The 11,198-nt window shown below is 54.1% G+C and overlaps 2 protein-coding genes across 9 annotated transcripts in view; both read right to left on the bottom strand.

Moving 5' to 3' along the window:
* The window catches only part of Tagln (transgelin), a 6,390-nt gene extending 3,106 nt beyond the window's left edge, over positions 1–3,284 (bottom strand). Inside the window, exons 1-2 of one of the 3 annotated variants that reach the window (XM_026779285.1) lie at positions 3,074–3,182; positions 2,613–2,615 (exon numbers count right to left, since the gene is read on the bottom strand). The gene's annotated coding sequence lies outside the window, so the exon portion shown is untranslated. Of the gene's footprint in view, positions 1–2,612; positions 2,616–3,073; positions 3,183–3,266 lie in introns of those variants that run through there. The other 2 variants (XM_026779284.1, XM_005347245.3) reach the window with 2 other exon arrangements.
* A 1,953-nt stretch (positions 3,285–5,237) lies between these two features.
* Sidt2 (SID1 transmembrane family member 2) overlaps positions 5,238–11,198 on the bottom strand; it is a 17,630-nt gene continuing 11,669 nt past the window's right edge. For 5 of the 6 annotated variants that reach the window (XM_005347249.3, XM_005347248.2, XM_013346262.2 and 2 more), the window contains 9 exons: positions 10,544–10,661; positions 9,823–9,959; positions 9,476–9,584; positions 9,226–9,302; positions 9,005–9,051; positions 8,654–8,759; positions 8,096–8,206; positions 6,712–6,825; positions 5,238–6,627 (listed from right to left, as the gene is read on the bottom strand). In XM_005347249.3, the coding sequence (XP_005347306.1) occupies positions 6,565–6,627; positions 6,712–6,825; positions 8,096–8,206; positions 8,654–8,759; positions 9,005–9,051; positions 9,226–9,302; positions 9,476–9,584; positions 9,823–9,959; positions 10,544–10,661 (882 nt within the window). In that variant the 3' untranslated portion in view covers positions 5,238–6,564. Of the gene's footprint in view, positions 6,628–6,711; positions 6,826–8,095; positions 8,207–8,653; positions 8,760–9,004; positions 9,077–9,225; positions 9,303–9,475; positions 9,585–9,822; positions 9,960–10,543; positions 10,662–11,198 lie in introns of those variants that run through there. The other variant, XR_003376938.1, reaches the window with a different exon arrangement.

An 11,198-nucleotide genomic window follows, 5' to 3' on the forward strand; every position in this document is an offset into this window, starting at 1 on the left:
GTAGACCAGGCTGGTCTCGAACTCACAGAGATCCGCCTGCCTCTGCCTCCCGAGTGCTGGGATTAAAGGCGTGCGCCACCATCGCCCGGCGAGCAGGCTGATCTTGAACTTTGGATACTCCTACCTTAGCCTTCTGAGTAGCTGAAATTAAAGCCCCCACATCACCTGGTCTGCCTAGCTAGAACATTCTTTGTCCAAGACTAGCCAGAAACGCACTACAGAGTTCTTCTGGAAGCTCCCCAAATTAAGCCAGTGGGTATCTGTCCAGCTGTCAGTTGCCATCAAGTCTTTGCCCTCTGACCCAGAAGCTAGAAGAGCAAAGTTCATCCCCCATACTGCAGCTGACAAAACCACCTGGTAAAGCCACCAAAGTTCCAAGGGTTCCCACAAGGCAGCTGCATTCTCAGATCCAAATGAGAGAGCATTGGTGTGCCCATGTGAGCCAGCTCTGGCTGTTGCAGTGGTTGAAGGAACCAGTCAGGATTCTGCAGTCAGAATACTCCTGGGATATCCCAGGGCCAAGCATCTGCCAGCCAGAGCATGGGAATCCTACCCTGTTTGGCAGCTGCTATCCCAAAGGCCTAAGCCTGGCAGCCCTCAGAGGACCCAGACATGGAGAAGGAGGAAGGCTGCAGGAGCAGAGCAGACAGACAGATCCCTGGACAGATACAGTCATGATTGGAGCCAGACCCTGTCAACATGGGACACTCTAAGTGAGATGCCATCTGTCACAGTGTCTGAAAAGTTTCCAAGCCGACCTCTGGCTTCAGAGGGGATATAGGGTGGAAGGAAAATTGTTTGAACATAGAGCAGTTGGCCAGCCTCCCATCTCCTTTGCATGAAAGTCCCTAGAGGTAGTGGGGAGCAATGGTATCACATGGCTTTTTGCCAAGCCAGCTGTCAAACTCTGGACATCTTGCCATCCTTTCCCTTTCTAAGTTATGAGCTCCCAGGTTGTGGAGTGTGGCTAACCGTCCGCTGTCTGTGAACTATATCACACAACTGCCTGGAGATGGTGCCTTGTGTGCGTGCGTGCGTGGGCGCTTTAACTAGTGAGTTTGTTTACACAGTACACCGAGCTGCTCCTCAGCCCCCACTACCTTTTCCAAAGCATTCCCTGAGCCCTTCACCGAATTTAAGAGAAAAAAAAAAAAAAAGAAAAACCAGAAGATGTCATCTAAGTGCAAACACAGAGGCACCTCTCTTCTGGGAAGGGGTCCTCACAGAGGACATGGCTGTCTGAGTGCCCATCTTCCAGCTAGGGCGGGACTTAAAGGTCTGGTTTCTGTTGGGAATTGTAAACAGCTATGCCTCTCCCATACCCACTGTGTGTCCTGGTCCTCTCTAGGAACTGCTGGGACAAAGAACCACAAAAAGCCACAAAAGGGAGCCTTCCTCCAGGCCTCCACTCAGCCTCTCTCCCATTGCCCCACCCCAGCAAGGTCCAAGTGCCTGATTCTTTCCATCCATTCCCTACCCTGTTTGTGTCCTCCGCTGCTGCCTACACGGGGCTGGGACTGGAGGAGAGCATGGGAGAAGGCCCCCGCATGCACTTCTCAGGCTCCAGGAAGCTCCAAAAAGACAGTATAAACAACAGGTCCAAGAACAAGCCCTAGCAACAAGGGCACACACTGCAGCCCTGACATCTCTAAGTTTGGATCAGAGCTCTAGGGATTACATGTGCCCCTCTCCCTCTCACACTCAATCCCACCCCTCACTGCCCTTCTTCCCATCTCTCCTGGTGTACAGTCTGAAGTAGAAAGTCCCAAGAAGTTCCTCTGAGGAGTAGAGGTCAGGTGAGGACAGGAAAGCAAATAAGAATAAAATACAACGATATGTGTGTGCAAAGACCACATTACTTTGTATGCTAAGGAAAAAAATACTAATAAGAAAAAAAAATCCTTCAAGTTCTCTTCTTGGGGGCACTGGGGGGAGGAGAGAGGGAAGATGGAAGCTTGGCAGCCCGCCAGGGCATTTCTAGACAGAGGTTACAGTATAGAACACCTGCATGGCACTCACCTTAGATGCCTGCCGCCATGGCTCCTGCCAGCCCTTCTTTCTTTCCAGCAGGCAAATGAGGAAGGTAGGCAGTGGAAAGGAGCCTCAGACTAGCAGGAACTCAGAGAAACCAACAGAACCAGGGATATGTCTGACTGTAGATCCCTACTCCTCATCACCACCAAACAACAGTAAGAATAAGCATTTCTGCATCCCTGGGGCACACCTCAATGCCAGGGTCCCAGAAGAGCAGTCCTACTGCACAGATGTGGCACCATCTGCTGCCACCCTTTAAACAGCCCCACACAGAACCACCAAGACCCTTTGGAAAGGTCAGGGGTCCCGGGCTGCCCAAACAGGCAAAGCTCCTCTGTCTGTCTCCTCTCTGCCAGCAGTGAACAGTGTCTATGGGAAAGCAGGCCCTAGATAAGCCTCTTCTGAAGCACTGAAGTTCTGTGGGGTTAGGGGTAGTGCTCAGTGTTCAGTGGTCTAGTGTCTGTCTGGCTTGCATGGAACCCTGGATTTGATCCCCTGCACAACGAACAAATAAGATCTTCAGTTCTCCACTGTCTCAGGGGCTGCCAGCAGTGGGCCGTCGCCACAAGTAAACTCACCTTCTTGGATGTTGAGAGAGAAAGAGAGAGAGAGAGAGAGTGAGAGTTGACCCAGCTGCTTAGATGGGAGCCTCCCTCTCACCCCAGTAATTTCCCCCACTGGTTTTTATTCCCCATCCAAGTCACCCTGGGCATTTTAGCCAGACTTTTTGACTAGTTTAAAACAGTTAAGGGAGCCGGGAGATGGTGGCGCACGCCTTTAATCCCAGCACTCGGGAGGCAGAGGCAGGCGGATCTCTGTGAGTTTGAGACCAGCCTGGTCTACAGAGCTAGTTCCAGGGACAGGAACCAAAGCCACAGAGAAACCCTGTCTCGAAACCCCCCCCCCAAAAAAAAACAGTTAAGGGAGCCTGGGGACCCAATTCCGTTCAGCAAGTTCGGGGGACTAGGGGAGTCCAAGCTGAGACCCCAGCCCCATCTGATGACACACACCCCCTGCTGGTCCTGTCCGTGGCACTTACAAGGCTTGGTCGTTCCTGGGCTAGAAGGAAGAGCAGCGTCAGTGCCTGGGCTGGGCAGACGGGATGGGTCGCCGGCTGGGTGAGGGGTTTAAAGGGCGCCAAGGCAGTGATGTCACCTCTCAGTCGGCCCACTAGCCCCTCCCTGCCTAAGGAAGCCCACTGGGCTCCCCACTCCCCCGACCGCCCCACTCACTCGACACAGGCTCCATATTTGGGGAAAGAGACCAAGTTGAAGCAGTCTGCCGGGAGCAACCGGAGACATTCCCTGCATGCTTTGGAGATGCTGAGGGGTCAGGGCGGGGCGGTGCCGAGTGTGGCGGGAAAAGCCTTTTATGGGCAGGACCCTGAAAGCCTTCCTTGCTACCCCGACTTGGGTCAGCTCTAGGTCCAATAAGAGTAAAAGGAAGAGGTGATCTGAAGAGTCTGACCCCACAAAAGAGCATCCTAGGGGGGCTTGGGATCCCCCAAACTTGCAGGGACAAACAAGCTACTTTCCTCCAGTTGGCATGGAAACTGCAGATTGGCTGCATGCCAGGCACTATGCAAATGCCTTCTTTTCACGCTCGAGGTTAGAGTTACTACCCCACTGGGCAGCTGAGAAAACTGAGGTCCAGAGTGGCCTTCCCAAGGCCACTGAATGAGTGGCAGAACCTGGGCACTCCTGCCCACAGGTGTGGGAGCTAGAGAGGATGTCGCACCCTCTCTGTTGTGCCACCCTGCTCAGGGTGGGGACAGCTCCCAGTTGGAGTTAACGACCTAAGGGGTGGGACTGAGCCCCATCCAGAGCAGTGACAATCACAATCGTAGGGGTTAAAGGCTGTGGAGACATTAGGGTAAGAGGGCTCCCTCCCTCCAAAGAGTCCCTATCTTGGAAGTCTGTCGTTCCAGAAAGGATCCTTGCTCGTTCGCTCATTCACATCTTGCTTGTGGCTAGCTACAGTGGTCTTGAGAAGGAGCAGGCAAAGAATGGTGAGACTGGGGTTCAGTAGTTAAAGACACTTGCTGTCAAACCAATGACCTGAGTTCACTCCCCAGAACCCACATGGTGGAAACAAAACCAACTCTCCTCTGAGCTGCACATACGCGCTATGTATACCACACACACATTCCATAAACAAACATAATTTATGTATACCACACACACATTCCATAAACAAACATAATTTATGTATACCACACACACATTCCATAGACAAACATAATTTTCTAAAAGGTAAGTCATTAGTGGAGTCTGTGTCCCGCCCCCAATTCTGGGAATTTCAGGAAATGGATGGAGAGGGAGAAAGAGAAGGGGGAGGGATCCTCAGGCAGTGTCAGCCTCTCCCAAAACTGGCAGCAGGCAGGTATGGCTCCGCCTCAGGAGCTCCACCTACTACAGCCAGCCTGGCTAACTTGAGCTAGCACGGCAGTGCGTAGAGCTACAGCACCCCCTGGTGGCATTTTAAGGAAAGATCATGAACAGGAAGCTAGCGTTCCCCCAGAGACCACACTTGCCATCCTGGACACTGCCTATGTCCTGAATTCACCAGACTGGCTTCCAAGATCCCATCCTCTTTTGCTGAAATCTAAATAAAAACTCACTCCTTTTGAATCTTGTTTGCCATCCATATGGTCATTCCTGAACAGCCTTTTTGTTTTAAGAGTTTCTTGGTGTAGCCTTGGCTGTCCTGGAACTCACTCTGTAGACCAGGCTGGCCTAGAACCCAGAGACCCACCTGCCTCTGTTCCCCGAGTGCTGGAATTAAAAGCATGTAATACCACCGCCCGGCCTGAAAAGCTCTTAAAACTGTGGTCTGCAAGCTCTCTGCCCACTTCAGGCATATGTATGGAAGGGCATGGCTGGGACATGCTTCTGCCTACTGGTTGGAAGGGATGCTGGCCTCTACCTGGTGGGCAGAGGCAAGTGTATGTGCCAGGAGAAGGGTGTTATCCCGGGGGAGAAGACACAGAGACACTTTCAGCATCTTGCTCCTTCTTGTGGGCACAGTGCTTGGTGCAGGTCAAATGTTTACAGGATTATCAGGTGGCCTGAGGCTGAGGAGCTCCCTGGGGGAAGCCAGGAACTAGTTTCCAGTGCAGCCCTGCACAGAAACAAACGGGAAGGGAAAGCGAGACGGAATGGGAGGCTCCTGTACCACCCAACAAAAGAGTAAAAGCCCAGATCCCAGGTCTGGTTGTCTTTATTGAATGCACTCAATTCATAGAAACAGAACTGCAACCACAGCATGGAGACATACAACAGAGCTCCGAAACAAAGACCCAGACCTGCCTCTTCTCCCAGTCCAAGAGCTATAAAAACACGGTCGAGAGAATGAAATACATTCCTGGACCCCCAACCCCCTTGGCATCTGGAATGGACTTGGTGGAGTGAAGGGGAGCCAAGGAGCAGAGTGGCCAGGGCCCAGAGCTGGGTGACTCCATGTAAACACCAAGGCTCTTAGGCCCATGTGACTAACACAGAACTTGGCTAAATACTGACGGGAAACTCAGAAGCCAGCCCTGAGTCCTGTAGTGAGGCAGGGCCAAAGACACACAGAGACCTGGCATGTCCCTCCCTTTCTAAAACAGGCACTGGGGCTCCTGCTGCCGTGAAAGAGAAAGAAAGGGCTGTGTGCTTGGCACTATTCCTCCATGGCCTCTGGACATTCTTGGGCAGTGTCAATGGCACTGAGAGGCCCCCAGCTGGGGCTTGGCAGGACTTTGGGTGCAGAAGGGGACAGTGAGTTGAAACATCCCACCAACCCTGGTGCTGGCATCATTCTGGTGGCTGTTGGGATGAGGAAGTGACCTCTGAACTCAGCCCCCCAGATCAGACTCAAACTGGGCTGATCCTCACTGCTCAAGAGCCAGCTCCAAGCACAGGTCGAGGGAGGAGGGTCGTACCTAGGCCCTTGCAGGCCTTAGCACCATAAACCTGGCACCAGCTGGCCAGGCCCCAAAGTCTCCTACCTGCATCCATCCTGGCAGGCCAGAGCGGGCAGTGATAGCAGCCAGCTGCAGGCCCAGAGAGAACTGGGGTCCTGGTGCTGGACAGAGAATCAGGCACCTGACTAGGGTCCTGGAGCAGGGCATGGGAGGAAGGGCAGGCTGCGGGTCCTAGGCTGAGAGGAGGGAAGGGATGGGGAGATTGGAGGCATGAAATGGGACAGGACATTGCCATTCCACCTTCCTTCCCCAAAGGGACAATGGACAGCCAGTGGATAGACGAGACAGATGGACGGACAAGGGTCCTGGGGAGGACCCAACACTGAGAAGCAGCAATTTGGCCAGTGTTTGGGGAATGGGGAGCAGGCCTCTTCCACAGCAGAGGCAACTGCAAGGCTCGGTGCCACCAGTAACTGTCCTGAGTCAGGCCTGGGCTGGAATCTCGATGTCCTGCCAACCATCCAATGCTGGGCAGCAGAGCTGGGATTCACACCCTTGGTGCGATGGCGGCACCTGGCAGGTGATGAAGGGGCCCCGAGAGCTGAAGTCTGGGTCCTAGGATACTGCTAGAAGACATAGATCTTGTCTCGCTGTACTGTGTCTAAGTCATCATCCAATGTCAGCAAAACCTAAGGGTGGATAGAGGGTCAGGAAAGGAGGGGCCATATGCTCTCTCGCCCCCTCCACCCTCAAGCCAGGTACATCCCACATACCAGGAAGGACCCAAACATGGCAATGGAGGACAGGAAGTGCCAGATGTCATGATCATCAAAGAAGTCAAGGAGGATGCAGTCACGGTTGTGTTCCCTGGACTCTGCGGGGGTTTTCTGGCAAAGGGACAGGGCCAGCAGCCTACTGACTCTGCTGTGGTGAGGCCAGGTCCAACCCCCGCTCCGACCCACCCCATGGCACCCCCTTCCCCCCACCCCGCGTCCCTGGCAGGAACTCTCGTGCCTCACTCCCCAGCCAACAATGACTGGTTCCATCCTCTGCATCTCACTCATCCTCCGCCAGACCCGTCTTCTCTTTCCAGCGGCGGGCAGGCGACTGGGAGCACAGCTTCCACTCAGAGCCCAACTCAACTGCCGCCTGGCTCTCAAGTGACCTCAGGGCACTTTCGCCCCAAGTACTATATCAGACCATGCCCTATTCCCCAACAACAGCGGCCATGGCTGTCACTCCAGATCCTCCCTGCTCTGCCCACACCTCCAGGCCACAACCATTTTCTGACCCTGTCTGTATCTGGAACAGCCTGTGCTGAGGCCACAGACAAGGCGTGTCTGACCCTGGGCAGGGCTCCCACATCTGTGTGCTCTCACATTCCAACCTCTGTGTGACTGCTCAGGCGGCAGGACCTGAGTTATGCGGCTCTATGCATAAGACTATGGCCAAGAATAAAGCCTGCCTCCTCCAGGAAGCTCTCCCAGGACTTCTAACCCAGAAACCTCACCCTCCCCTCTTCTGCACACTCCATTACCTTGACTTGCTTTCATCTTCCATTTCAAACATGAACTAGATATGGGGGGGACTTAGTGGCAGAGCAAGTACTTAGCATGTGCAGAGGCACAGTTTTGATCCTTGACTTTAAAGCGAACAAAACACCAGACATGAGCTAGCAGTGTCTTTTGGACTACATTCTGAATTCAACGCTATACGGGCAGAGGCCATGTAATGTTCTTGTTTGTTTTTTAAGACAGGGTTTCTCTATGTGGCCCTGGCTGTCCGGGAACTCACTCTGCAGACCAGGCTTGAACTCCCAGAGATCTGCCTGCCTCTGCCTCACAAGTGCTAGGATTAAAGACTGTACCACAACGCCTGGCAGACAAGTCGGTTCTATCACAGATTACAGCGTGTCCTTTGAGGCAGTAAAGAGACTGGCGTCTGGTTTGAAACCACAGCTGCCACACACTAGCTCTATGCCCTGGGGGAGGTCACCTGGCTTCCCTGAGACTCAGCTGCCTTTGAAGTAACAGGCCCAGATGGCCATGATGGCACGTTCAACAGAGGTTTTAATAAGAAGTAACCAGGAAAGGCCTGGTCCCAGGTGGAGAACTTGCCATGCATTGGCTTGCTGTAAGCCTAGAGGTGAGCACTCACCTGCCACGTGCTGAGTCCCTGGAAGAAGAAGAAGAGCGCAAAGCCCCAGACCACGGAGGTGCAGATGATGCAGAGCAGGGGGATAAGCTTGATTCTCTCTCCACTGCGGAGCTGGGGAAGCACACGGCTGTCAGCAAGGCCACTGCCCACCTTCTTACTGGGCCTCTCCCAGATTTACAGGGCTCAACCACAGAACCCAACCAAGTCTCATGCCGGCGCCTTGTGTCTTGACCCACTATCCACCCTAAGCTAGGTGTCCATGTACCCAGATCCCTGAGCCATCAAAGCCAACAATGTGGGCACTCCTTCACATTGTACAATGTGGAAGCCATTGGGAGGACCAGTCCTCAGAGGTCTGGTCTATCACAGGTCCTATGGACTCAGTCTGGGACATGGCTTGGTGGCAGAGCACTTGCTTAGCAGGTGGCTCCAAAGGTACATACAAGAGACTCAAGCCACTCCAAACCTCCTGTCATAGACCCATGGACAGAAAAGCTCCCGTCCTCTCGGTGCCCTACTCTGTCCACGACTGAAGCAGCTCAGGCCCCTCCCACTCACCTTCATAATGATGTAGAAGGCAAAATAAAGCAGCAGGTTGCAGATGCCAATTGCCAGCAAGTAGGAGGCAAAATCATTGGGGCGCATGATGAGTCCATATGCAGCCCTGAAAGAGGGAGTGTGTCTGGGGGAGGGAGGGCCTCACCTCTGCCCACACCCTACCAGGCCTCATCATTATATTGGACTGTTTTCAGAAGACTACAGAAGGTTCTAGAAGCCCAGGAGCTAACACCTCTCTCTCTCTAGCCCCCATTCTTTATGTTCAATGCTCCAAAATAGTCTATAGCCCCCAAAGTCAGCTAGTGGCTGACTAAGGCCCCAGCTGACTCCATAGCCAATGGCCACACTCACAGAGACCAGTTGATAATGTTGCCCATGACCAGAAGTACCATGCGGTCCTGGAGGGAAGCAGAGACACAGGGACTGAGAGGGGGAAGAGAGACAGGGAGAGAAGTGGCAGAAGGCTCAAGTCAGCCTGTCCCCACGCTACCCTAGGTACTCTGACACACCTTGATCCACCCCACAGGGAGGAGGGAGTCAGAGGAGGAAGGGTCAGGGAGTGGGGCAGGTACCGTGTAAAGGGGCCCGCTGCACTGCCGGATGCAGTCTGTGTAGAGCACATGGAGGATGCGGCGGAAGATTCCAGAGTCTGCAATGAGCAGGCGGGGACTTCAGAGGGCAAGCACAGCAATGTCCAGGAGCACTCTGGACTTCCCACCCAGTGACTCCTCCAGCCCGGCCAAAGAGAAATGAAAGGTTCCTGTGTGTCCAGGTACCCAAGGTCCCCGCACCTCAGCCACCCTGCCCTGCGCATGCTCTCACCCAGCTTCCAGCGGCCCATGTAATAGAGCTGAGTGCTGAGGAGCAGGGTGGAAATGATATGGATGACTGAAAAGACGATCCAGAAGGCCGTGTTCCCTTTGCCAAAAACCTGTGGGGAAGCCCCCAATGTGGGGTGAGGGGGTGGTGAGGGCAGCTGTTCCCATGCCCCCCTATACTGGATCCTTACTAGGGCAGGCTGTTTGGTTAGGCTGCGATTATAGAGGGACCCAGGACGGCCCCTTAGGGAAGACACAGGGCCTCTCCTGCAGTGGAGGGCAGGACGAGCATATCACATGTGTGCGCATGTGCCTTTCCTATGGGGTATACGGAGTAGACCAGGCCCTCACCACGCCCAGAACGGAGAAGAAGATGACGATGGCCAAGCAGGCATATGCGCTGTAGGCGCTGGCGTTGATATCTGGGTGCCGCTTCTGGTAGAGCTTCAGCATGCAGAGGCCAGCAATCATGTACATGAATGAGGTGTCTGGGTGGGAATAGGGCATGAGCTAAAGAGACACCCACTGGGACTCCACACCCAGCCCAGACCTTGGAATGCCATGAGCAAGTTTGGAGAGTCAGCACTTCAGCCCCTTAACTGCCCCTGAATCCTGAGGATTTTTCAGTCTTTGTAGGAAAGAATGGAGAAGCAGGGCAGATAGCCATCTTCTTTTTTTTTCTTTCTTTCTTTTTTTTTTTCAAGATGGGTTTCTCTGTGTAGCTCTGACTGTCCTGGGAACTCACTCTGTAGACCAGGCTGGTTTTGAACTCATAGAGATCTGGGATTAAACGTGTGCACTACCACCACTTGGTTTAACTGGCCATCTTTTTTTCTTTTCCCCAAGACAGGGTTTCTCTTGTAGCTTTGGAGTCTGTCCTGGAACTGGTTTCAAACTCATAGAGATCCGTCTGCCTCTGCCTCCCAAGTGCTGGGATTAAAGGTGTACGCCACCACCGTCCGGCTAGCTGGCCATCTTCTAATATGTGAAGCTGCACTCAGAAGCCAGCCTCCGAGTTTCGTACCAGCTACCTGGGATGGTGGAGGGTCAGCAGACAAGAGGCAGCACTCACCAAACTGGAAGTTGGTGTAGTTGGGGCAGACATGGTAACAGGCACTCAGCAGTCCCTCCATCATTAGTGCTGTGCCCATGGCATAGAAGAGACCGAAGTGTTTGGGGATCCCACACTCCTGCGGGGAGAAAGAAAAGGAAGGGAAGTAAAAGTGAGGTGCGAAGAGAAGGGTCCTGAGGAGACCCAAGGAGAGGGGAAGAGGAAAAGGACTGGGCTATGTGCTGAGTGGGTAGCAGGGTGGGTTGTGCAAGACAGAGCACACAGGGCAGGGCAGAACAAAGTAGGGCAGGTAAAACAGCTGAGCAGGGAAGAGGTAGAAAGGGCAGGACAAGAGCAGGTAGGATAGAGCAGAAGGCAAGGAAGAGTAGGGGGAATTGTGGGCAGGGCAGAACCCAGCAGGGCAGGGCAGACCTGGGTAAGGGAGGGCAGTGCAGGCAGGGTGAGGCAGGGAGGACCTGGGCAGGGCAGGGCAGGGAGGACCTGGGCAGGGCAGGGCAGGGCAGGGTGAGGCAGGGAAGACCTGGGCAGGGCAGGGTGAGGCAGGGAGGACCTGGGCAGGGCAGGGCAGGGTGAGGCAGGGAAGACCTGGGCAGGGCAGGGTGAGGCAGGGAAGACCTGGGCAGGGCAGGGTGAGGCAGGGAGGACCTGGGCAGGG

This window comes from Microtus ochrogaster, chromosome 5 (assembly GCF_000317375.1).
Source record: "Microtus ochrogaster isolate Prairie Vole_2 chromosome 5, MicOch1.0, whole genome shotgun sequence".
In the NCBI taxonomy this organism is placed as follows: domain Eukaryota; kingdom Metazoa; phylum Chordata; class Mammalia; order Rodentia; family Cricetidae; genus Microtus; species Microtus ochrogaster.